The sequence below is a fragment of the Chelon labrosus genome, assembly GCF_963514085.1.
Source record: "Chelon labrosus genome assembly, chromosome: 17".
NCBI lineage: Eukaryota > Metazoa > Chordata > Actinopteri > Mugiliformes > Mugilidae > Chelon > Chelon labrosus.
In genome coordinates, this window is record NC_140350.1 from 7,725,976 (window position 1) to 7,752,278 (window position 26,303).

The window sequence follows — 26,303 nt, forward strand, 5'->3', positions numbered from 1 at the left end:
CACAACTGGATCCTTGCGCAGTGTTTTTTCACTCATTAAAACAATTACAGCCGCAAAACAAAGTAGTTCCCAAGTGACAAATAATTACTGATATAAATAATGATTTCAATTTAATAAGGTAGGAGTTGTACGTACTACCATCGGGTCAAAGGCGCACATTTATCAGGTGTTTGACAGCAGCATGACTCAGCCTATTAGTCCTGAGGTGCTGAAGTATCCATATTAATTATATGATTACAGATCTGTCCGACTCAATTTTGTACAGTCGCCATGTTACAGAAATAGGCTTTTGGTAATTGACTCATGTAACACCTGGGATTTAATTTTTTTTTTTTCATGAATCCCAAATGGTAAAAAGACAGTTATGCTCTGATAAATCTCCTATATCCAAACGCAATCATCTCTCAACATTAACAGGCTGTGATTTCAAACATATGACTTCACTTGTTCTTGGACCACTCTATCATCTTACGCCACAGAAGCAGTTGTAAGCGATCAACTCGAGTTTCATGGCAACAAGCTGACAGATGTGTCGTATTATAAGGCGTGACGCGGTTGTAATGGTCGCTGCTGCACTGTCCGGGCCGGCTGACCCCTCGCAGCTGTTGTCTGTGAACACATAGCTAATGCGAGGGCAGCCTGGGCTTCTGTCTTCTCGGAGGCAACGGTGTCGGTCACGGTGTCTGGTTCGCAGCTCTCAGAACGGACCTGTCTACATTTCCGCTGTCAAGCTCCTTGTGTAGCTCTCTGTACTGTACTGTAGGTCTGGCATCCTGGCAGGAGGTTTATTCCCCAGCAGGAAACACACATCAGTCGTCTGTGTTAAACTGCATTGGGCGATACAGATACTCGAGACAGCTAAATCTCTCTGGGAGTTTTAAGAAAGTAACCAAGTAGCAACATCAGCTGCTACCAGCCAGTGTGCACACAGCGGCCTGCTTGTATACTCATTATGTTATTTAAAGTTTATATTTTCTCCTCTATCCCAGTAGCAGGACATAAATTCAAATTTTGCAGCTGAACCTAAAGTTAGCAAGTGTTAATGTTTTCCGCGTTGAATATATAGCTTTGACAGGAATAAACAATTCTTATCATTCGGTGCTGTTTTTCTGCCCATGGGCCAAGCGCTCCGCTCAACGGGACCAAAATGAATGCCTGCACATTCACATATAATTGGGCCACGGCATAATAACATGTTTTTAAACCACCGCGACCAAAGCACTTTTATTCAGCAGTGGATTCCCACACACCATAACAGCGTCTGCAACCTCCTCTCCTGGCTTCATGTCCTGCCAGTTTTTGTGCTCAGTGCAAATTAGCTGATCATGATTTGCACCACCGGATGTGAAATTTCTCCTTCTTTATTTAGGTTTGCATCTTCATCGGAGAGACGCTGCTCTTCCTGAACTGGGCCATAACAGCGGACATTTTAATGGTAAGCGCTGAGAACCTATACTTATCCTCTGGGTCACTGGAAATTCCTTGCAACAAACTATAACCACATGGCGGTCGACTGCATTTTGAGATTTGAAACGTGTGAGTGGGTCTTGTAGGCTACGGTGCGGGTGGGGCTGATAATTACTGCCTGACTGATTCATAGGCTGCTTGTGGAAACAAACGGAGGGCAGCCCTTTCTCTGATGTATGTTTTGGTATTTAAAAGTGAAAACACTAGCTCCATTGAGCCAAATGAAATTGGACTTCCAGTAAGGTGGGTGTGCAGCCGGCTCCTTAATTTGCAATTAGGTTGGAGACTGTGGTGAGTATGTAGAGACACCGACAGGCCATTACAGGACATTTTTATTGTGACTGACAGGCCTGTCTAGGGCCTCCTGACTCATCCAGGTGATCTCTGTGTACATAACTGACGACTGCAGGAATTATTTTAACACGTCTGAGTGAATCTTTCTACTTCCATCTCTTCATCACCTTACAAGATCTCTCTTCTCTCCGTGCAGTTTGTCGTCATCCCCACGCGGAGAGCGACGGCGGTCGCGTTTCAAAGCTTCACCTCTCATCTCCTGGGTGACGCGGGAAGTCCGTACCTGATAGGCCTGGTAAGACTCTCCCAACAGCAGCTCTGTGTGGTGACCTGGGTGTGAAGTGAAGTGGAATATATTTAAGATTTACCACAATCTCAGAAATCTCAAACGTTCTGCTATGTGTTCAGGTACCAGGTTCAGCTCTTGCTTTAAGTAGGCCAGCGCAAAGTGAGGTACAAGGGGAGCTTTTAGCACACGTCTCAGGAGAGCCGGTGAACAGAGTTGTGATTTCGCCGCTGCTCTTCAGGCCGTCAGTGCCATTTTCTAGTAAATCTCCTGCTCCCCAGGGGCCAGTGTTTCTGTATTTCATTGGCCATGAGATAAGTGAAGGTTCTTACTGGGACGCTGGGCCTCTCAAGGTCACAGTCAGCCCCACCCCATCCACCCTTCAAACTGCGCATACACCCAAAGAATGGCATCCAGGAGGTCTGAATAGAAGTGCTGCTTGCTATTCAATGGAGCGTGAAACAGGATTCACCTCAGACTGTCAAGCACCATTCTTCTCATTTTAAATTGAAGGTAAATAGCAACTGAGTGGAGGCACACAATCTGTATGCTTTAGATGAGAATACAGAAAGGTAGACAACATACAAAAACATATCCATACTGCATATCACAATCTACTCCAATGTTAAACTTTTAGTTTGTATGATTTACTTTGGAGAGATTAAACTGCTGAGAGAGAATAGACGGCCTTATCATTACACGTTTAAGTAGTGGTTTATTGTTGTGCCTCTGGCTCCCAGCCTGGGATATGTTAACAAAGGCAGCGGAAGTCTTTGATTAGTGAATCAAACTGATCTGTGAGATTCTCTGTCAGGGCCTGACAGGCTGGCAACAGACGCAGCTCTGCATTGAATACGTGCTGCCTTTCTTTTTTCTTCCTTAAATGGAAATGTTAAACTATTGTCAAAGCCAGATAAAAGAAGCAGCAAGTTACCTCCAAGCATGAGGCAAGCTCCTCAAAAGACTCATCTGAACTGGCATTGAAAAGAAAAATCCAAATTCTGGGAATCAGGCTCAGTGGTTGGCACCGTATTACTTGTGCAGTTCCAATAATTCATCGTGTGTACAAACTTCCTTTTGACACAGTCAGAGAAGTAATGTGATTGAGTTTAAATCACTTTATTTCTGTTGATGAAAAGGTTTCATTAGTGCTTTAGCAATTAGTCAAACCACAGAAAATAATCAACAACACATTTTGATAAATGACTGATAATTTCAGTCCTTCATGAGACAATTAAGCCATAGATTTGCTGCTTCTACAACTGAAGACATGTCCATGGACTCTATGTTTCTCTACAAATGTTTCACTACTTTCTGGTACCTGACTAACTATAAACAATAAAAGAAATGGTCAAAATTACAACAGATTCATTGACAGTTAAAATAACTCATAGTTGCTGCTGAGTTTCAAGTGCATTTGTTAAAAAGAGACCGATCTGTGTGATTCCACTGATTTGGTAATGATTCAACGACAGCCGTCCAAGCTCCAAGTGTCAGAATAACGCACCCTACGAACACACACATACACACTGCCAACCAGAATTACACAGACATGGCCCTGGAATACTCCCTGGAAGTCTACCCTGGAATCTCGCTTCTCTGACCGGCATACTGAATGTCCGGGGGTTTCTCACTCCCCATCGACAGGAGCTGACGACGCTCCAAGTACGTCACTGCTCCGTGTCTCAGATCCTGAACTGAGGTTTAGCATGCGAATGTGATGGACTCGTCATGACGCAGGCAGAGATTCTGTCGCCCATGCACTATGAGTAGTGTGAGTAGAATTTCAAGAAAAAACAAAATGTGGTTATTGCTAAGCAACCACAGGAGAAAGTGAGCAAACGGCCGAGTCCATTTGGTTTACAACTGGGATATGAATAAGATGTTTTTAGAGACAAACCAGTGTTTTCTTCCACCACACCATAGCTGCTTTCTGTGGGAACGCCTGCAGATAGCGGCGCCCGCATGCCACACAACTACCACTTCCCGTTGTGTGAAATACTGCTTTATCTGAAATCTTCTTGAGCCACGATTCCCCTCCATCAGCACGTAGGCGAAGGCAGTTGTCACTTAAGAATCCCCTGAGAAAAACATAATGGAGTCCATCTATACTGTATGTGGAGGACATGGCCGCAGGCAGACTGGGTAGCAGGGGAACGCCAGGGGAACGCCAGTGACAATCTCTCAGCCATCTTTCAAGAAAAGCCTTCCAGCTCAATAATTAGACGCGCAGCAGTTCTCTGTGTATTTTTAGCCACGCTGAACTGTGCAAGTTGCAGACAATTTACTGTACCTAACGAAATTGGCTCTGCACCGGCCACACACACAGCTGCTGGACCAACAACGCGTTTAACACCTGCACGTTTCAGATATTTTCTTCCAACGTCTTCCCCCCTTCTGTAATCACTCCTTGTTAAGCACACAAGCTCCATGCACATGCAAATATGAGAAGATACTGCACGCACGCAGCCACTCCCTCCAACATCCCCCTGTCAGCAGTTCCCCTTCTCTCCCCGTAGAGGATCTCGTTCTGCTGACGCTAACATGAAATCAATGTGCTTCAGCCAGTGTGACCTATGGCCACTCAGACTCTTGCTCACACACAGATGAGAATCCCCCCGCTCTTTCCTTCGTTCCTGTGGTGCATGCCTCCACACAATCTACTGAAAGCAACCATCAGCAGCCTCCTCTGCGCCATGACTGTCAATACAGTGATACAGTGATCCACGCTTGTTCGAGGGCTGGCTTATGAGTGACGCAGGGAGGCAGGAATGGTCACTTCACACCCACCGTTCTCCAGCTGCTGTTTTCCTCGGTGCCACGCATGACAGACTGAATGCTAGCGTTACTGAAGATGAACAGAGACAGGAAGATGAGCTTTAAGTGTGATATTCGGCCTCACCTAAGACAAAAGCTGTGTGACTTACATCACGCTGCGTTTCAGTTTTATGTGTTGCTATGATGAAACATGCAAAGTGCTTACTGTGAGTTCCAGCAGAGCATCGTGTAGCGCGTCAGAGCATGACAGGATATTCTTGGAACATTTGCTGAATGATTCGTCTGAGTAAAATCTCTCCCCTTTTGTTTTTGTGACTGTGTTTGTGTGTGGTGTTTCTGGGTGTGTGTCCTTGTGTGTTTGTGGGTGCAGATCTCCGACGCCCTTCAGCAGCGCTACGCTACATCAGCACTATGGCAGTTCCTCAGTTTGGGCTATGCCCTCATGCTCTGTCCCTTCATCATCGTCCTGGGGGGCATGTTTTTCCTGGCCACTGCGCTGTTTTTCCTGGATGACAGGGAGAAGGCAGACAAACAGTAAGTGACTCAGACACCGTTTGAATAACTCGTCGTCATTATTCTATTTATTATTAAGTCATTCATTCTTTAAATATTTAATACTTGCTCAAGCTGTGCTCCACTGGCTTTATGAGTAAGCGCTTCAAAAATCCAAACACACCACCTCTGTGCAAGTAGCTGAAGAAGCAGCAGTATTATTATTTTTAATCTGAGTATGCAGACAAAGAGGTTAAATATTCTATGCTCTTTTAGCATAGAGTCTCATGCAAATCAGCTGCACAAGTGGTGCCAACAATGGTAACGACCCCACAAGAATCAGAAAGGCCCCTGAGCCAATAGAAAGTCCCCGTCAGCTAAAAGCGCTCCAGAGCTGACACAAGCTGTTCTAGCCATCAATTTGTTAAAGTGTTCTTACTGAGACTCCTACCCACTACCGCCCCTCTTATTGCATGCATTCATATTTTCCTCTTTCAAACACCAAAGCCGTGAACCACGGGGCACAGTAGCTGGTCATGGCCATAAAAGGCTAAAACAAACGCACGCATCCTCTTTGAGATGGTGAGCCACGACTTCTTGTTTCTTTCTGACTGCTTTGTCCTATTTTTTATCTCAGCGACTTACTCCCCTGCTGCCGGCGCTCTCAGAAATGACTTCCTTCCTGTTTAAGATGAGGGACGTTTTTAGATAGGATGCCAGTCTGATGTCTGGTGTCCGCCTGCAGCCGCCTCGTCGTCACTCTGTGGAGTTGTGCGTTTGTTGTTTCCCACGCCTAAGCCTTTTATAAAGAGATTGATACGGCTCAACCAAAATAAATAAAGTTTAAATACTCTACAAAGGAATGTGGAAGCTGTTAAAGTTTCAGCTTCCCTCTAAAATAATAACATGTAGCAAAACCACTATCATAGAAACCGTCACTGTTTCCTTTTAGTTAATATACAGCTTTCAAAGGGTCTCTGCAAAGGCACACATGCATGGCTGCCATTAGTGAGCGGTCCTGTGGCTTCTGTTGACCCTATTCCAGGAAAAAAAAAAAAAAGAAGAAGAAAAGAAAATGCAGAACAATGACTAAAGGAAAAGACACACTCTTGCCGTCGTGCCAGTAATAGATACCAGTCTGTGGTCCAAGACTTCAAACTATCTGACCACATTACTGCACAATGTGGGCACGAGTATATCTAACCGCAAACCCATTCACTTTTACATGACACACTGTAGGGCAAAACTAATGCTGCGGTCGGTGGAGTTGAAAGTCCGGACATGATTTCTGTGTCTGTTTTTCCTCGACTACGATCCATGGAGGGTACAACATTTCAAAACAAATACAGTATCTGAGATTTCTGTGTGCTGACTTAATGTTTTTTAATAATCATTAATAAATCATTTGAATGTTAGTCAGTCGTCCATAATAGTCCATTAATGAGAACAAGCTTTGGTCTGCCAAGTTGTCAACAATCTGAATGAATAAAGACTCATTTATAGTCATTAATGGAGTTAAATGTGACAGCTCAGTGTACAACTCACCCCTTTAATGAAAGCCGCTCAGCAAATACATGTTACACTGAGAATACATTCAGTTATATTAATATTTAATATTAAATGCTTTATTCTCCTTTTACTCAAATCATTTTCCACCAGTATCTACAAAGCACTGTCCTTTCAAAATAGTTGTCGCTGAACAAAGCACTGGTTCACTTACATCTTTGCCTCCTAGATAGGTTGGTTAATCATACACCAGCTTGCTGGAGTACATTCAGGTACATACCCTATATGCACAACAGGCACACTGTTGCATACCTCACAGAGGACACAAAAGGCCACAGAGCTGAACAGATTTGCCCTAAACACGCCACTGAATAAAAAACTCAAACTTAAACAGCGGCAGCTCTTATGTAACAAGCTGCAAACGGCACCTCAGGGACCAAGCAACACGACAATGTGCGCAACTCCATACTGCTAGGGTTGTTCCATGAGTTTATATTTATGGATTTCATTCACGCCATAAAGCCCACCAATTTATACAATCCCCCTGACTTTACAGAGTGCAGTGTATCTTTTCTTTCTTGCTCTGAGTGTGTCCTCAGAAACTCTGTGCTATTTATAAAAGGCACGGAGCTGAAGAAGTAACCCAGTGGAGCGCGCCTGTCTATTTCCAGCCCTAAAGAGTGTTTTATTATTTCTAGGTTGTTAGCTTTTTTTGGCTGCAGGGTTGCCATTAATAGATTGGGTTCAGTGCATGCCCGGTCCCCACCCCGAACGCATTCACCCAGTCCACATTTACACTTAGTGATGTGTGAGAGTACAACCGTCTCATCTGCCATGCCAGCGAGTCTTTAAAAGTGCAGACTCAGATTCAGCGTGGGTCAAGAAAGGCTGCATACTACAGCCTGGAGGATCAGAGAAGCAGAGAACGATGGAGTGTGATTGAAAGACAGAAAAAGACAGATGATTAGTGACGAGTGAAATTAGAAGAAAATGTGTAAATTATGCTCAGATTAATAGAATTGTTGCTGCCTTAATACCTAAAATATTGTGTGCTTCCTTAAATCCTAAAAACATTTTTTTCTTTCTTCAGGTTGAGCCAGCTTCGACCACCTTCCGCCATCAAGGTATGACCAGGTAAATTGCCTTTTCTCCTAAAGACACTTTTACACTCTAGTGCTTTTCACATCAGCCGTTCTACAAGCAGTTTGAGTGGCTGATAACAAAGAGACAGTGTTGGAACATTAACATTTATAGAGCTCTCTTCTCATTATCTGGCAAGCACCGTATAGGATAGCTTTCATTAGATGGCGCAGGGATCTGGAAAGAAGGATTTGGAGGACCTAAAAGCCTCCCAGAGCGTTATCACAGTGGAGGTGATAAACATGATAATACACAAATGATTGATCTATGACCCATTTTCATCCCATTGTACTCGGGGAGCGTCTGGGGATTCTTGAGTTCTGGTTCTTTGACCAACTATCTGGCATCTTATCAAGACCTTAGCTGCTTTTCCTGCGTCCTGTCTTTATCAGACAAATACACATGGTGCAAAACCTGTCTAATTATTAACTCAGCAGAAAAACACACAATAACTGGCAGCTCACCAGCCAACTCTTGGACAATGGATAGTTACTGTAGCTGCCAGTAAAGAATAACAAGGATAAACTTTGACTCTCTGATCAGAAGGACAAGGAATCTGTTGCAGCTTGTTTGTAAAGGTTATCAGGTTTAGACAAAAGGTTAAGGTTTAATTCCTTTCTTTGTAACCTTGTGCCGGTTTATTTGTCCTTTAAACATCTGTTAAAATACTGTAAGTACACATGTTGAAAAAAAAACAGACCATTAGTTTTACGTACTTCCAGTAATACTCTGCCTTTGTTTGTCCGGAACAGTACACAAAGGCTTAACATGAGCCCTCTCTCTCTTAATCTGAATTTTCTATGCTAAAACTGCACCAACTTGTGAAAACTAAGAAATCAAAGCATGAAGGATTTCTGCCAGGATGGAGCAGGTTCAGTTCAGGAAAGCGGTGTGATCATTTGCCAAAATTGCAACTCCCTGTAGTATTTGAGCGCAACACTCGACTGTTTGGAAAAAACATGTAAAGGTGCGAACGCATGCACCTGCAGACCGGACGACCTCAGGATCTTGCTGACCATTTTATTCCTTAAAGTTTTAGCTACGTGTTCACTCCCTGACGACCATTAGTTTCTGTTCTGTTTACAGTGGAATCTATCCTAACTTTTGAGCTGTCCATTGTAATGCAGTTATAACCTGGATAATGATGTTTCCACTGTAACATTGCAACCTGACAAGTGGCACACTGAAGGGATTAAAAGTACAGGGACAAATAATGAGGAACCAAAAGGAAGATTTAAAACTACTTTACAGTTTATAATACAAGACAAACAAGTATGTTAATGAGAATTGTTGGAAGTCTCGGAATAATAAGATTAATCAGCTACAGGGATGATGTGTCTTTCTTTTCTCTCTTCCTATTAGAATAGATCATAATGGGCCAAACATCAAATCTGCTGTGTTAAAATGTCCTTGAATGCGTGTTTCAGTGCGTTCAAAACACTGTTTTTGCAGCTGCATCACCATATGACATTGCATAATTTGGAAAATAAGAAAGAGCAACAAACTGCTCACTGTGATTGATTACAAGCCGCTTTCACATTTCAGCAAGCTGATTTGCATGGCGGATGGGAGGCGATGGTTGCCTCGAAGGCAGGAAATCAATCCAAAGGAGTTGCAGTATGCTTTATAAAAATAGTCTGCAGCAATGTAAAGGAGGTGCAGTGTGTATTTAATGGGCTGCAGAATGCAAAACCACCACCTTTCCTGTCCTTTCCTGTAAATGCTGCAGTGTCATTACCATTGGCAGGGGGATATTAGCATGCACAGCTAATGACAGGTGACATGAAAGGTTCCCACATGCTGCCGCACATATCAAGTTACAAAGGCAGCTTGTGCTCTCAGCCTGAGGGTTTCATCAGCTCTCTGTCACACAGAGGAGCTAAAGCATTTTGTCCCCGCTGTCAAAGAGGGCTAATTAGAGAGAACAGTGATTACAGCTACAGGAGGTCAGAGTTGAACATGCCTGTGAACTGATCATCTCTATTCGGCACTAGAGCCACCGAGGCGCTCTGTGGTTATTGATTTTCAACACATTTCTTTTGGGGGATAATCCAATCAGTGACAGGCAATGTTTCCTCCCTTGGGTCTGACTCACTGATCAATACGGTTCACAGCTTACCTGCTTTCCGATGACAAGTGATCACCCTTCATACTCAGACAGACAGACAACGGTTGTACCCATTCAAGCTGCAACTTGCCTCTGAGAATGAGGCGGGGAAGATGGGGAGGAGAAAACATGTGGTGACATATTCAAGCACAATATTTAAATTAAAGAAAAGGTATTTGGATGTGACAGGTAGTGGAAGTGAATGAGAGGAATTAAGAGGGTGAGAGAAGAGACGTTGCCGGAGAATGAATGAGGATGAAGAGAAGCAGTAATGGCTTAAACTGTTATACATCGCAAGCTATTAATCTCCGGCGAAGCAATCCCAGACGGAGAGCAGATACACTGAGATCCAATTAACTTCCTCTGCGGGAGGAACAGGCCTCCGCTGACCAGGTTCACCCTCCACCACATGGGAACTGGAGGACATCCCTAAGCAGTGAGCTGTCAGAATACCAGTGTGAGATCTGACGTAGGACTAACTCATTTCAAATCAAAATGAAATCAGCTTTATTGGCCAAGTATATACTGTATAAAAGGAATTTGTTCTCTGCATTGAGCAAGTGAGCACACTCAGAGTAGTTGGAGCTATGCAAGGCGTCTGGGGAGCAGTTTGGGGGATTTTAGGTGTTTGCTCAAGGCACCTCAGCCTTGGACATGTGAGGGATTCAAACCAGCAACCTCACTATAACTCCTGTTTAGCCACTGCACTCCAAACTGTTAAATGTGTTTATACAGCTGCAGGCACATACTTTTCCTCTTCACACTCTCATCATTCAACAAAAGCTCAAACTCCTCAGTCAGCGATGCTGAGTGGGTTCATGGTGCTGGGCAGAGCAGCAACCACGGACCACACACAAAATATACAGCATATATACACATGAGAACATGTGTGCCAGGCTCTGGTGTGACCTGTATTCTAATGCACTGAGAAAGACTTGCTTCACACATCGTCTTTAACATACCTTTAATCTAGTGTACTGGACCATGCACTATTTTCTGATCCATCCTCAAATCTGAATGTGAATCTACAGCAGTGTCAGTTGAGGCGTCCGTTATGATTTGCATCCTCCCGGCCAGTAAACACTACAACTTGGTATGATTAGACTTTGTTTGTTCGACCCTCCCCTTCGCCGCTGAAGCCAGCAGTCTCCGGCGCAACTGTAGTGAAGCTGTGAGGAGGCAGGCCAATCTCTCACATATCAAAGCATCCACAGCTCTAATTATCTCGGCATCGCGCCGGCCTTTCGAGCAGATTTCATTTCAAGTTTGGCTCGTAAATGATTTTACGAGTTTACAGCAACAACTGACACCAGTAATTGAGGAAAATGGTTTGTCCCAGAGAGGATTGGATCTGCATCTGCAGAACCGAAACACATTGTTTTCCGACATCCACTAATCCTCCTGTTTAGGCTAATTACCCCCATTGGTAAGATGGTTTTCTGGAGCGCGTCAATGGCTTTGCGCAGTGTAAAGTATACGCATGAGTGTTTATCTGTGTGTGCACAGGTCTGTGTCTCTATTTGTGTGTGTATGTGAGACACTAGCTCCATCAATCCGCCGAGCCCCCTGCACTAATCCTATTGTAGCAGCAGCAGTAGGCTTGTGTATTGGAGCCTCTGGGGAAACAGAATGACAGACCACAATAAACCACCACCTCTCTCCAATCCAGTTTGAAGAGATCACAAGCGTGGCACCATGAACGCTTAATGGTCTAATGCCCAACTGGAGTATATGCGTACTTCAGCAGCTAGAAGAGATTTTATAAAGAGTTGTTAAATAATATCCCTCCATTTGTTTAATGCATATCGGGAGTTTGGTCCTCACTTGAATAAGTAATTCAAAATGGTAATGCGAGTAAACAGAGGTTAACTTCTTCAGTGATTTTGTGTGTACGCGCTTAGTAACATATCTGACATTCAGACGGAGGCAGAAAGATGAAAACAAAGCTCCATCTGGAGCCACAGCAGCTGTGTGAGGCTGTGGCTTATAGGTTGCTGCCGTACAGATCGGGGAGGATCTGCATTAAACAAACTGTAATGTGTCGGTATGCTGTGTGCAAGAAGATATTTAGGTCACGGGGTGGTCCTGGTGTGCAGGCGTTATCAGGAAGGTCCTACCAGATGGCTCAGGAGCTTTCGACCTCAACATTAATTACATGAGAATGTCCTGTGGTGAGGCCAGACTCTAACCCCACTATTTCCTCTCCCTCTCTCTTTCTCTCTCCCTGTCTTTCTCTTAGGTGACAAGCCAATGAGGAGCTCTGAAGGCACAACCAAACTGAATAAGGACGACAATGTGGTGATAAAAAGCTAGGGCAGCTTCTTTAAAACCAAGCTTTTGTCCTCCTCTCTGTCGTCACCGCCATAATCGTCCTCCTCCTCCTCCTCCTCACGACTCCTCCTGCTGCTCTTCCTTTTTACACTATCATCGAGGCTACTCAGAACTGGAATGAGGGAGCGTCTTGCCCCTCCTTGAACTGCCTCTAAATCACAGGCTGATGAGAAGGTGCTCCGCTGAGTGCTGAAGCCACCGTCCAGACGGCTAGTGTCCTCCTCACCTCTGTCTGCGAGGATCCACTGAACCTTCCTGGGAGGAGGTGGGGTGGCAAAGTCACCACCCCAACCCCCTTCTCCTGCCCGTGACCCCTCTGAACTCCTGATGCCATACTACTGAATGCTGACCATGAACCTGCCCTGTCTGTCTGCCTGTCTGTTGAACGGCCTGTCTCTGACATGTCTGCCTGTCTGTCTCTTACATCGGCTGTCAATCTGCACCAAGTGCCATAGCGTCATTACATTCCTTCAGACTTTGCACTGACCACCAACAACCCTCATGCTTCATCACTGGCTATGTTTACATGCACACTGTAGTTCAGCTTCTGAATATGAAAAATGTTTGGTTAGGCGGCGTATGTGTGTTTTCTGCGGAAGTCTAGAAGCGTCATCATTTGTAAACTGCACCCATAATGCTTCATTTGGTATCTCTGTTGCTCCCATGCCAATTTTCCACAATTTATCCAGCCCTGGATTTCAGCGCTCAGAGTCTGTAAACAGACAGGAGCTGTAAAATTAAAGTTATGCGGAGCAAGTGATGCAACAGCAGCAAAATGTGCTGCAGGAATAGAATTCTCCGTGTTGTTTGTCTGTTCAAACAAGCCTCCGGTAATCCGGGCAGTATCAGATCACGCTCCAAATCTTAATCTCAGTATTCTCTATTTGAACAGAAATCTAGTGTTTACATTATAAATGCAGTATTCATATGGTTAATATCGTGTTGTGCATGTAAACATATCAGTCAAGAAAGAGCCAAAAAGTGTTACTGTCTAAAGGTCAGTGGATCAGCCTTAAAATTTGGACTTTTCACATCTACAGATGTTTCCGTTGACGCCCATGTGTGTTTATATTTTTAGCTTTTAGCACTTAAATCAGTGTAGACAGTGCCAGAGAACATGACAGAGATGAGAGACTTCTGCACATTATTTATCACAAGGATATATCTTGTGATTTTTATCTTCTTTACTTGTTTCTATGTGGATTTGAAACTGGAGGTTGCTGCCTATGATTGTTTCAGAAGGATTATGACGCAAAGGTCATTTAAAGCAAACACTGGATTATATATTTTATAATTTATTATACACCTTTCCCAAAAGTAAATAATATGCTACTCTTTTGACTTAAGAGGAGTGACATATTTGTTTTGTGTTCATGAGAAGCAATAGGAAAAAAATGTAGAGGGAACCAACCATTTTTATCCACACTGCCTTATCAGTGAGCTGGGTTTCCCTTTACACATGTAGCTCTCTGATGGTTGGTTTTGAATTTCTGGACACAACGCCCACACAGAGACGGAGTCGCTTTTAATGATGGATTCCAGTCCAGTCCTCACCGGTTACAATAACAGGCTTTGTCACTAGAGACCTTTCCCCTTGCAATTGTAGATATCCCATTCCACGATTAGCAGAAAGGACCTTTGAAAAGAGCCGGAGACACAGTCATTGGCTTATTAGTGAGGGGAATCAAAATCCCAGACAGGAATAGGAAATCCTCCAGCCTCAGGTCATACTGATGGCGAGTTCTTATCACTGATAACAGATAAGCGAGGAATCCCCCTTTGAAAGCAGCGTGTCCTCACATATTGTTGCAGCAGCTTCAATACGTGCAACGGAAAACGGCTTTTAAAATATAGAAAAATGGGCCCAACAGTCTGAAAACAAAGAATTTGATCTCATCACTCTATGCATTCATTAGAGTATCTTATTGTAATTGCAAATGTAATGCAGACCCCCTTAGTATGAAAAAAAAAATTAAGCTATAGCTAGTTGTTTATATATACAAAGATTTAATTGATTATAAGCCACCTTCTGTAGAATATCAAGTGATGAATATAATTTTACTGAAACCTTGAAGCCACTAATGGATTCCGAGGTTTTAAAACATGTGCATAAAGGCAAAAAAAAAAAGCACTTTGCAGACCTCCAAGAACACACAGAAGGAGGAGGAGGATGGACTGACCTCAGCAGAGGAATGAAAGGAGACGTTGAGGTGGATCTTGTAGCATAGATGTGCGAGCATGACTCACTGGCCGTGTGTGGGGTGCTGTGTGGGCTGTGTCCTTGTTGCCAGATCATTAGCTTTAGCTTCTCCTCCAACTGCGTGGAGCTCTCTGAATGTGATTCTGTCCAACCTGACGTGTTTACACACCTTCATCTTCTTAATGAACTAAGCTTCTTACCTTCCTTTTATCAATTGTATTTCTTTTTTAATGTTACCAAATGAGTTTTTTAATAACTACAGTAGAGATATATATAAATCTATATATATATATATATATAGCTATATCACGCAGCAACTTTAATATATTGTAAATGATGGCTTGGATGCAATGTATTTATTTGTTTGTTACCATAATGAAGAATAATCAGTATAAAGGGACGTTTGAGGTTTGAGTATGCTACACTTTGTGTCAGTGGGTTTTAAAATGCCTGTTTGTTTCATGGTGAAAGTACACAAGAGCTTTTTACATCTCTGAGGTTCATTTTATTTACTGTGATTGTCAATTGGACATCTTACATGTATACACACACAAAAAGAAAAGAAATGTGATGGTTTCAAGACGGCGTATCGGTCTCATCGTTAGGAGGCGATACTCTTGCATTAATTTTTGTAGCTCTTGTGTGTGTTATTGTCTTTGTTTTTAGAGCAACTGATCAAACCATTTTGCACACTTAACGTTCAGGGATTTATTTGAACCTCAGCCTCGCAGCAGCGTCACGGCCTCCGTCGCAGAGGCCTGCCGCTCCGTGCTCACTCCAAGTGTCATCTATCATCGGAAGGGACGTTGGCTCTGGTCAGATGGGTCATGAATAGAGTTTCACTTTTGCCAAAATTTAGTTGATTTAGCACCAATCCTTTAGTCTGTTGTATGGAGTAATTCTATGTTAATAATCACCGAGGTGATGCATTGAGATGTGCTATTTCTTGTCATACAAGAATCCTGTATAAAGAAACCTATTTCTGATGTTGAGCAGAAAACAGAGGTTATTTTTATTTTTAGAGCAAGTCAATACAAGAGAAGTGTCTGAGAAATCAAAGGATATTATTCTAGAACTGAACTGTGATGCTCCCGTGGGGGGTTGATAGAAGATGTACAGTACATGTCTGTAAAGCAAATAAACCTATTTAATCACTTCAAGCCACTGTGCCGTCTCTTTATTGTGTCGGATCCAAATGAATCATCCACAGCGTCTTCATTAAGAAACCCCTGATCTATTTTAAGAGGCTTTCATGTACAGTTTGCTTCTCCACGGAGAGGACACATCTATCCGGTGTGATTTACAAAAAAAAAAAAAGAAAAGAAGTTAGCTGTCGCTCTAAAGAAGTGTTACCCAACTGAGAGACTGCTTTGCCTGCATGTTAGTCCCTTGACAAACCAGAGAGAGCTATTATTCATTTATATTCACATCCATATGTGCTTCATGGTGTTGTGAAGCATCGGTGATGCTGATGAGCTATAAATAGACTACACTGTTGTTTTCCCGGGTCCAGTTTCATTTACAAGTCTCTACAAACTGGTTCAGAGCTCCCTACTTTACAGATCAAGAATAGTGTCCTGAGAATATATTAAGTTTTGTTTAGTTATGAGGGGTTTATGTAGGGTTGAAAATACAGTTGTTAATGTCAGCTAAAGAACAAACCATTCATTTATTATCAAAAAATCTCTAGTGGAGGGTCAGGGGGGCTGAAGCCAGCTGGCACTGGGGCCTAGGACGTGGCGAACATGGAGAGACAAAGAAAATAAATCACACTCATGTGGACACCTATGGCTAATTTAAAATCACCAGCCATTCTAACATGTATATATACAGTATATCACATATACACCGATCGGGCATAACATAACATAGTGGGGCCCTTTGGGTCCTACGGGTTGAGGAGAGGGGCCTCTGTGGATCATCCCACAGATATTTGATCAGTTTGGGATCTAGTGAATTTGGAGGCCAGGTCAGCACCTTGTGCTGTTTTTCATGTTTTTTTTTGTTTTGTTTTTTTAGTTGTTCCTAAAGCGTTTTTGTGTGTGTGCCTATGTGAGGCTGCATCATGCTGTGGATGGCTGCTGCCATCAAGGAGTGTCATTGCTATGGGGTGGGACTGCTTGGTCTGGTCTAGGTGGGTGGTACATGTCTAAGTAACATCCACACAAACGTTAGGTTCAAAAGTTTCCCAGCAGAACACTGCATTGTAACGAGATGCATGGGTGTGACCAGGAATGAATCCGTACTCTGAATGTGAGAAAGTTAATGTTTTGTTTTGTTTTTTGTTGCTAATTCCTAGTTGTTTTTAGAATGATGTTTTATTTTATTTGGCACAAGAAGACATATAATAATTTGAGGGATATCCATGTTCTGACTCATGATGTACCGAGAGGGGGCATGTAGTTTTGTGCCACACAGCAGCTGACTCAGGTTAATCAGTTAATGAGGAACAGCTCATGAAGGAAGTTGTCAGTATGCTGGCTCACAAATATATGAGAACAACCAGTCTATTATTGGGCTGTCACATTTTTGAGAGAGTAGATTTTTTTAGATTAATTCTAAATTTGTGTGAATTAATTCACACAAATGTCCAAATTAGCTTGATTATTATTATGTGGCGTGCCTCTGTGAGATGCCACAGCATCTTTGTAGAGTAGAATTCTCATTTTCAGAGTAGAGCTGCAAATAAGAGTCTGTGCAGCGTCATTTCAGAAGATTGGAACTACTGCTCAGGGGGATAAAAGTTTTTTTCTTGCTCACTGTGTTGTAACTAGTCAGTAGTCTGTGCACCTTTTTGTAGTGTTAGCATGTGTCCATTCATTTCTTCCGCTCTATTGGAGTAATGATACTCAAGCCTGAGGTGGGTCAAAGGTATTTAAGCTTTTTTTCTTTTGCAATAAACACCACTTTTGTGAGCTCGATGCCATTTAGTTCATCCTCTTCTCATCTTTGCAGAGGCTTACAAAGACTTGATTTTTATCACAGTGAAAGAAGGCCGGAGTTGATCCATGAATGAACTACTGTATTGTCCGGGTGCAGTCAGGCAGGGCTCTGTGAGGCTCAGTTTGTAAAGTAATCTCCTAGTACCCTGAGTGGTTTACAGACCCACTGACACATCACAGACGTAGGGCTCCATCCATACTGTGGAGGCAGGTAAAAAAAACCAAAAACATAATATTTACCTTCACAAGAAGAGAGGAAGTCCTCGTCTGATGGCCCTCTCTGTGCCAAAGTTCTGTAGAGAGGACAGTTATCTCATATGGCTCCTAATAGCACTAATGGACTTGTCTATGACAAGGCTGCACAAACACAAAGAACAAGTATACACTGCATTTGTGACAAAAGAAGACTTGAGATGTTAACTGTGAGGCATTTAATTAGGCAGAGCTACATTTTAAACAGACCCCACAGTCTGACGTGTCCTCAGTTTGAAGAAGGGAAAATTATATGGGAGCCGCAGGAAGCTCAAAGTGGAGAATTAGTGTTTGGTTGGTGAACGACCCAGAGAAACCAACACCCTTTCCCACACACAGACAAATATGTACCCCAATGTCAGATGCTCCAATCTCAAAGTCAACACACCTAGTCATGCAGCAGGCAGGAAACACTGGGGCGTAGACAGGAAAAGGGGAGCCATTCTAGCGAGCACTGGAATTTCCATTTGCACTTTACCCACTTCAACTCACAGAGGGTGAATTTTGTAGAACACACAGGGTAAAATTAGGTTGAAAAATAGCCGCCGGTGGATGTGAAGCTTCAAAATGTCAGCTTGTTGAGGGCTTAAAGGCGGCATTGTTTGGACACATCCATTTTTTAAATGTTGCTGCACGTTTTCAAGGAACACTGCCCTGCAGTTTTGAAATTTATTCGACTCATGAAGAAGAAAGTCAGCTCAAATAAATAAAGCATATGATGTAGTATGAGCCCATTACACTTAAAATAACTTGCTGTCTTTGAATGTGTTCATGTTTTTTCCCCAGAAAATGGCTTAAAATATTTAGGTTTGACTAGTTTCCATGAACATTATGTAAGAACATATAATCCCCAGCATGTACCAACAGATTAGGTTCTACTTTTATTAGTCATCTTATTTAATGTAGAAAAAGCAACGTTGATCCAACTCAAATGCAAGATAAATATATGGTATTTTTCATTTTTTTAAACACTCCAACAATGTAGCTAATCCTAGAAACATTTATACTCTGCTTTCATTTTAGACAGAGCATCCCTAGAGTGTCAAGAAGTTGAAAACATGTAAAAGGTTTAAATTAAAGACCTAAAGTGATTCCATAATAAATCAAATCTCTTCATCCCAGCAACAGCTCATAACAAAATTAGAACAGAACAATAGTTGTATGCTGTGGTGAAAGCCGCATCATATTTAACTGCTCTGTGACTTTTTAATAGTGAGGCTCTAAAATAACAATCTATCAAGAAACATGACTCACTGTGCTTCAGGGAATATGTACATCAGCAAGAAGTGCAATCCACATGATTTATGTTGTCTGTCTTTGCAAATTTGCCCTCCTGAGCTGAAATAAGGGATACCAGCCAAGTAATTGATACTGCCATATCCGTAGGAGTGTCTGTGTTTTCAGTACCTCACAAAAGGTTAGGTTGCAGGCAGACATTACTGTAATTAGGCTGGCCTGATGATTAATGAACGCAGCGTTGAAAACCACAACAAGTAAAGTTTGGGGTTAAAAAATAGGAGACACCATCTTTATTCTCAAATAGAATAGTGGGTCTGTGGAAGAACACATGAAACAGTAGAATTGACAATGTGCAGGATCACACCTCCGCTGTGAATGTCTCACCTCTCTCTGCTGGCACCCACCGACTTTTCCAACCCCCCCTTCCACAGCACAAACACTGTCACCTTCCCTAAAGCATGTGTGGCGCAAACATTACGGGATCTGCAGTCAGTCAGATGTTTGATGTTAAATGGTTTTGTCTGTATTTGTGAGAACGTGAGCCCCAGGATCCGGTCTTAATATAATTTCAGTGTGGATTTCTCTTAGCTTTCACATGTTCACAACGAATGGTGACACAAGAAACGCATCCTGTGCGTGACGTGCCATGTGAGGATGCAAACTGACAAAGTAAGTCATGCGCCGTGGCCCGCTCACACATTTCTCTTTCTGCCAACGGGACTGGAGATGATGGGATTAAAAGGAGCAACACATAATAAGGCTACAAATGACTCTCCAGGCTGTTTGTGCAATTGGCGGAAAAGGGCAAAAATAGCTCTTTGCTTCATCAGAGGTTGACTAGAGGCAGGGACGTGCTCAAGTTTTCAACTACTGTCATTACGAGACGACACAGTGAGGCATTCAAACGAGTGACCTTTACACAATCATGGTTCCCAATAAAATATCACCATGGAAATGTAGAGGAAATGTAAATAGCAGAATGAGAAATAAATACATTTTCGCAGTGAGTTTACAAGGAATCATAAATGAACTGTTAAATGACAATTTGCTCACCAGAATTTTATCAAAGCCTGTGCCAAAAAAATGGGAAATGTATAAGTCATATGCAAAAACTTGTAAATAAATGGTTAATTTTGCTGCCAGTTTGTGGCCTCAAACTATATTTATTATTTTTTTTGTCGCATCAGTCTCCCTTTTTGCGCAACACCTCATCTGTTGTGTCGACCAACAAAAGTATTTTGGAGCTTGTTTCTTTGACTGTGAGGATCAATGCAGTCAGTTCATCACACAGTATCTTCTCATTTAATAAAAGTAGTTTGCATAAAATCAATTAAACAGGCAACTACTAGCAACAGTTTTTTTAAAAAAAAATGGTCAACACATTGTTTAAAATGAGCAGATTTAACAAGAGACGTGTATAACACACAAAAAGAGGAGCAAGGGTGGGTGGTGGAGCCTATGCAAAATAAAAATAACAAACAAAAGTAGTCTGCTCTTTGAGCTAAAACAAAAACCTCCCTAGCTAAGCATTAAAAGTGAACCAAACAGAAAACAGGAGGGAGTAGCACCCTTAAACCTGTGAAAATATGACAGGTGTTTGAATAGAACAAACTAGCAGCTACAACCTTGCCCTGGCACCGTAACACAGCAAACGTGGCACAGCCATGGGGTAATACTAGCTTCCACAAATAAGCACGAAAGCTCTAAAATTAAAAACACTACTAACAATCAGATTGCCAAAGACAAAGAGACACAAACGCAAGCTTCTCACAACACTACACAGCTGCCTTGATGGCAGTCGAAGACTACTCTTTAGCAGGTGTTCTGATGATGACAGTGTTCTGACTGGTGGCTGCTGACACGACATGAATGAGGAGGCAGATCAGGGGTGGAACCAGGAAGTCAGGAACCAATCCAGAACAGGACGTTTGCCAGGTCCGTTGGCATAAAGAGACAGGTTAGACACACATGTAGAAATACTATACGGCGTTTTAACTGTGTGAAAAGTCACACAGTTAAAACAAGTCTGCGGTGACGCCATCTGCCCTGAGGGTTCTTTGAGCTAAATGCTAAATGGTCAATGATTAGCAGGTAAAATGTTTGCCATATTAACTATCTGAGATTAGTTTTTCATTGGTAAAAAAATCGTTTTACTGAAGTTTTTACTGTTTATCCTATCTCAACCACATCTCACAGCAGTCCAGTCAATCCAATGAACACTGCCAGTGGTGCTAGACTCTTACATCAGCAGCTTACTGAGCCGCTGTGTTTTAATTTAAGTATATACTGTATAATATACAACTATAACTACTAGTTAGCCATCCAGTTGTGAAAAGAAGCCACATAATTTGATATTGTGTAGAGAGAACAGATGCGGTTCAAGAACTGATCCCTGAGGTACACCAAATGTTACAACAACAAACAAACAAACAAACAAAGGATGTTCTTACTGTAACTTAAAATAGAAGTACTAAAAAAGGGGACATGCAATTGTTTAATTACGATTTTAGGCTGGAAACCGGAATGACACCCAACTGGTAAAGAAAATCAATACAATAAAAAATAATAAAAGACATCAGCAAATTTCTTCCACAAAAGACTTGCCATGTTTGTTGCCCACACTGTACATCATACAGCTGAGAGATGCTCCTCCTTCTTTTTCCTCTGTTGTCAAGCACATCTTCTCAGAGCATCGCTGCTGTCATGTGTGAATGGACGTTCAGGCCCGGGGAGCAAACTAACTTCAGCTGTCAGAGTCTGCATTAATGCATGGCTCTGCATGTGTTACTGTGCCATTAAAGAACCTGACACATGTTTCAGGAGAAGCAGAAAATGCCCCCATCCTCTTTGCTGTCTATCCATGTGGAATGAATAAGAGATGTGCTTCACGGTGGGCTGAGCAGTGTCAATGAAGGAGCCAATGCGCACGATTCAAGAAGATGTGAATGGCAAGTAATGTCCGGGCCTGCTGTCTTTGGAGGCATAGTAGCAGAGGACGTCATTAGCCTTCAGCTAGTTATAATGATCTCTCCTCGTTTCCCATCAGACCTTGAAGGGGTGGCTTCATTTCAAACTGTGCCAGTAAGGTCCCCAATGAGATGAGGGATTAATCTGATTTGCATGCTTACTAACAAGGATGTAATGTAAATTGACAGTGGAATAGTGTTACCGCAGTGTGCTTGTTATGTGCCGCGATGGGTTCAGAGTTGAGGGTGAAGCAAGCATGAGTTATGAATCCCACACTTTTCTGAATTAAACATGAGTTTATGTTTGACTTGGCAATGAGTGAACAATGTTGTTTGGTTTTTAGTTGCTATATTTAGTTCGCGTGATTCCATATTTAGAACGCTTGTTTCCACTTCAGCTTGAACTGATTCAGAAAAAATTCCAGGCTATTTATGCATGTGCCTATAGCGTCTGCATTCATGTGTCCCACACGTGAATGCAGAGGCATGGAAGCAGGTTTGTGAATGGTTTGTGTGTGGAGTACAGGCTGAGGCCGTGAATGGAAACAGCTCTGTGTGAATGAAGGAAGAAGGGCAAATTACACGGTATACATATAGCAACGTATGTACTCACACGTAACCGATGGTACATACGGGTGTGTTTAGCCGACAAACAGATAAAACAGCTAACACCCGTAACGACACACACAGCATTACACAGGCAGCACAGAGAATGAGAGGTCAAATGTGTTAATTGCAGCATTTTTCATCATTAAATAGCTACAGAAATAAAAAACATATATTTTAGGATATTCTGTTACTTTGTGCTGTGTAATTAAAGGCCTCTCTCTTGTGGAATACTTTACACATGCAGCTAATATTGCACGTTCCTGGGTAATTATTTCCTACTGGGCTGAATCAGTTATGCTCTAATATTTTGAGGCAGAGTTGAGAATATGATATAAGCCCCAGTTGTCAAAGCAGCAAATTGCATCAGCAAAACCTACAAGACTGTCAAGACATTTTTAGGAACATCAGCAGCAGAGCTCTGTACACGACAGTGTTGGTTTGTCAGTCAGTCCAACGATTTAATCCAGGCTGAAATTTCCTGATGACATTGCTGGTCCCCTGACTTTTCATGTAGTACCACAATTAGAGATTTTGGTAAAATGCTTTAGGCTTGAATACATTCTGGATGATCATAATGCCTGTGGACTGAAGCTGAAACGAGGGCAGCTACACTGGGTTTCTTGATGATGTTTCACCACTCCTCCAAGTAGTTACTTCGGTTCTAAATGACTGGTGGGGAGTTTAGGGCTTTTATTACAATCGTCTGTGGAGGTTGTCCACCTGAAGCTCGCCGAAACTTGCCACACACTTTGGGACAAGCACCCTTCGACTAGTGTGGGAGCATGAGAGGACATCAAGGACACTTGAAGATTATAGTAATCACTCACAGGTTTCAAGCTAAGATGCAGGCTGGTCGTTAACAGACACTAGTCATGCGAGTTTCAGGTGGACAACACCCACAGATGTTCCTATAAACCCCACTTCCCACCAGTCATTTAAAACTGAAGAAGCGACCTGAATAAGTAACAAGTCTTCATAAAACCCTATAAGTACAATGTACTCAGAGTGAATGAATAGATGTTAGCATGCTCACTTGATAAGACAATATAACATTAAACACCAGTGTGGTAACATTACATTTACATCATACATCTTGTGGTTCTGTCAAATCTGGCAGACGGGAATCCATTTACATACAAGACATTAATAGCTGCGAACAATACACGTGTCAAATCACCTAACTGTCATTGGAAAGCAGATTTGTCTAAAATCTTGGTTAATGCTTCAAGATAAATTACTTCTCTTAATAAACCCCGGCCATGACATATTGTTCGAGTATTAATATCACCAAACTCTCAGCTGAATGAAGAATGTATTTCATGGTCAACTCTGGGTCATTTCATGCTCTGCTCTCACTTTCCTCACCTCTTACGCGGCCAGAGAAACGAGAACTGAGAGCTGCTAACCACAAATGAATGGACGTCACTGAGGCAAGACTCTGGAATGAGTGATAAATAGATTATTCATGATGGTAGGTCACCTACCAGGCTTTGCATGCCGTCAGACAATGATGGGAAACTGACTGCATGTTGCCACTCCAAGATCCAAGATCAGTCCACAAAGAAAATTGGAGCTTGAACGCTCTTGAACTGGGATAACGTGCTGTATGAATGAAATGGTGATGAATAAAACAGTCTGAATGAGTGGTAGGGAAGCTTATTTAGAAATAACAAATACATATTCCTGACTTAATTTATTTGATTTTAAGTACCACTAGGTAGTAGCAGTTAAATCACAACTTTCCTTTCATAGTTCCCAAATTTACTCAGTGTCAGATCTCATGTGATCGTGTCATTAAGCTAAAATATATCCAGCCGCTGCCATATGTGAAAGTGTAAGCAGCAGCACGCTGCACTTCCACTGACCTCTTTCTCTGATTCGACCACAGGAATCGCACGCTCTGCCTTTTCACATATGGCAGCGAGAGACATAGGATGGAGATTTATTTTTTCTCGGAAACCTCAGGAAATGGACTCAGATTCTGTCCATTCAGGAACGCCTCGGATCCAAATGGTGCTTAAGTTCTAAAATCCTATTTAAAGAACATGACATGAAAAGAGAAAATGTGGCAAGGCAGACACAATAAATACAGGCTGAGAGGAGAGGAAATATGTTCAAGCAGATGGATTCTAGTCTTTCTCTAGGCATTCTGGCCCTCATTCTGGCCCACCTTTTGACATTAAGGTCACCAACCTCGACATAAACATGTGCCTGAGAATTGGTTGAGTCTAGCGTGGTGTCAAAAGTCAAGCGTGATAGATGGAAAGAAAAAAGGGCAAGATATTACAGTAAAGTTGGCCCTGAGTGGGGCTTATTTGTGAATAGACTACTTGTGGTCAAATCCAGTTTGACGGGTAAATCTATTTACTAATCCTAGCTATTCCTGCCAATATCTTAAATCCATTTCATTGATCAGCCTGTCAATACATTTCCCGAGTGATGGGCCTCATTTTGATATGGACACATTTAGCTAATGAATGACCTCCGTGTGGAAAGAACTGCGGGAACAGAATGTCCGCTGACCTCTGACACACTCGATAGTGCAGAAAGCCCCTCTGCCTATCACTGTGACCCAGGTGAAAACCTTCAGGCAGGGTTTTAAAAGTCCCCCCCTGATTTCTGTTTCACCAGCACAACAACAAAGACACGGGGTAAGGTTCAGCGAGGGGGACATTTGCATAACGCTAGCATGACTCGATGTTGGCAGGGGAAAAAGGCCACCCAAATCTGTGCAGCAGGCAAAATGCCACAGCATGTTTGCATGCTGGGAAGCCTTGTAGCCTGTGGACAGTGGTGTGGGGACAAAGAGGGGGAGCCCATCCAAGAAAACCAGCTCACACCCAGAGGGGCCCAGCTGAATATGATCTGTGAGCAGTGTTTGGGATTCAAACTGACACTGAAGGAGAAGAAACGTCCTCGGGTCGAGCGTATTCGAGCAGATATTAAATACATTTCGACAGTTGTAATTCTGCTAAGAGGACGAGGATTCACTGTATGTGACAAATTAATGATAAATATGTCCATAATGGCTTGAATTATGTATGAGAGCACCAGACTGCTTCTGTAAATGCTAAAAATGAGATGGGTTAATCTCGGAAGCGTGGTAGCGTACAAACCCTGTTTTACATTCGAGCTACTGAACCCTCATGAAGTTTATCCCAGCATAAATCCAACCAGTGAATCCATCACATGTGTGAACGGGAAGCAGCCAACAGAGCACTCATGGGACTGAGGGGGATTTATGGGATGTAGGCAGCATGGTAATCCACGCAGGACTCTCTCCCACCGCTTAACATTAAATATTCATTATCGTACGAGAGTCTGCACAGCTCTACCGTCCGCAGTAGAAATGATTAATCTATTGATAATGAAAGAAACGTAGCGTCTCAATATTCACGTCTGACTGTGGGGATGTGGTTTTATTAGACATCTAGCACTTATTGGAATTGATATCTGATATTTCAACTAAATGCAATAAAAAGTTTAATAATTTATGTTTTAATAAATGTTAGAATAGTTACCAAAACTATTGTTATTATCTGTGTAATATTGTTTCTTTTACTTTTCATGCATCTTATTTTTATTTATTTTTTTCATATATATATTTTTTATATTACTTTTTCTTCAATTTGTATTTGTGATGTCACAAATTTTGTTGGAAATTACATGATTTGATGTGTATAATTGAAAATAT

The 26,303-nt window shown here is 42.3% G+C and overlaps 1 protein-coding gene across 2 annotated transcripts in view; it reads left to right on the top strand.

The window, feature by feature from the left end:
- spns2 (SPNS lysolipid transporter 2, sphingosine-1-phosphate) overlaps positions 1 to 15,761 on the top strand; it is a 59,825-nt gene extending 44,064 nt beyond the window's left edge. The window contains exons 9-13 of one of the 2 annotated variants that reach the window (XM_084564596.1): positions 1,370 to 1,435; positions 1,958 to 2,056; positions 5,196 to 5,359; positions 7,914 to 7,947; positions 12,310 to 15,761. In XM_084564596.1, coding sequence (XP_084420722.1) covers positions 1,370 to 1,435; positions 1,958 to 2,056; positions 5,196 to 5,359; positions 7,914 to 7,947; positions 12,310 to 12,324 — 378 coding nt within the window. In that variant the 3' untranslated portion in view covers positions 12,325 to 15,761. Of the gene's footprint in view, positions 1 to 1,369; positions 1,436 to 1,957; positions 2,057 to 5,195; positions 5,360 to 7,913; positions 7,958 to 12,309 lie in introns of both variants that reach the window. The other variant, XM_084564597.1, reaches the window with a different exon arrangement.
- Positions 15,762 to 26,303: the final 10,542 nt, after the last annotated feature.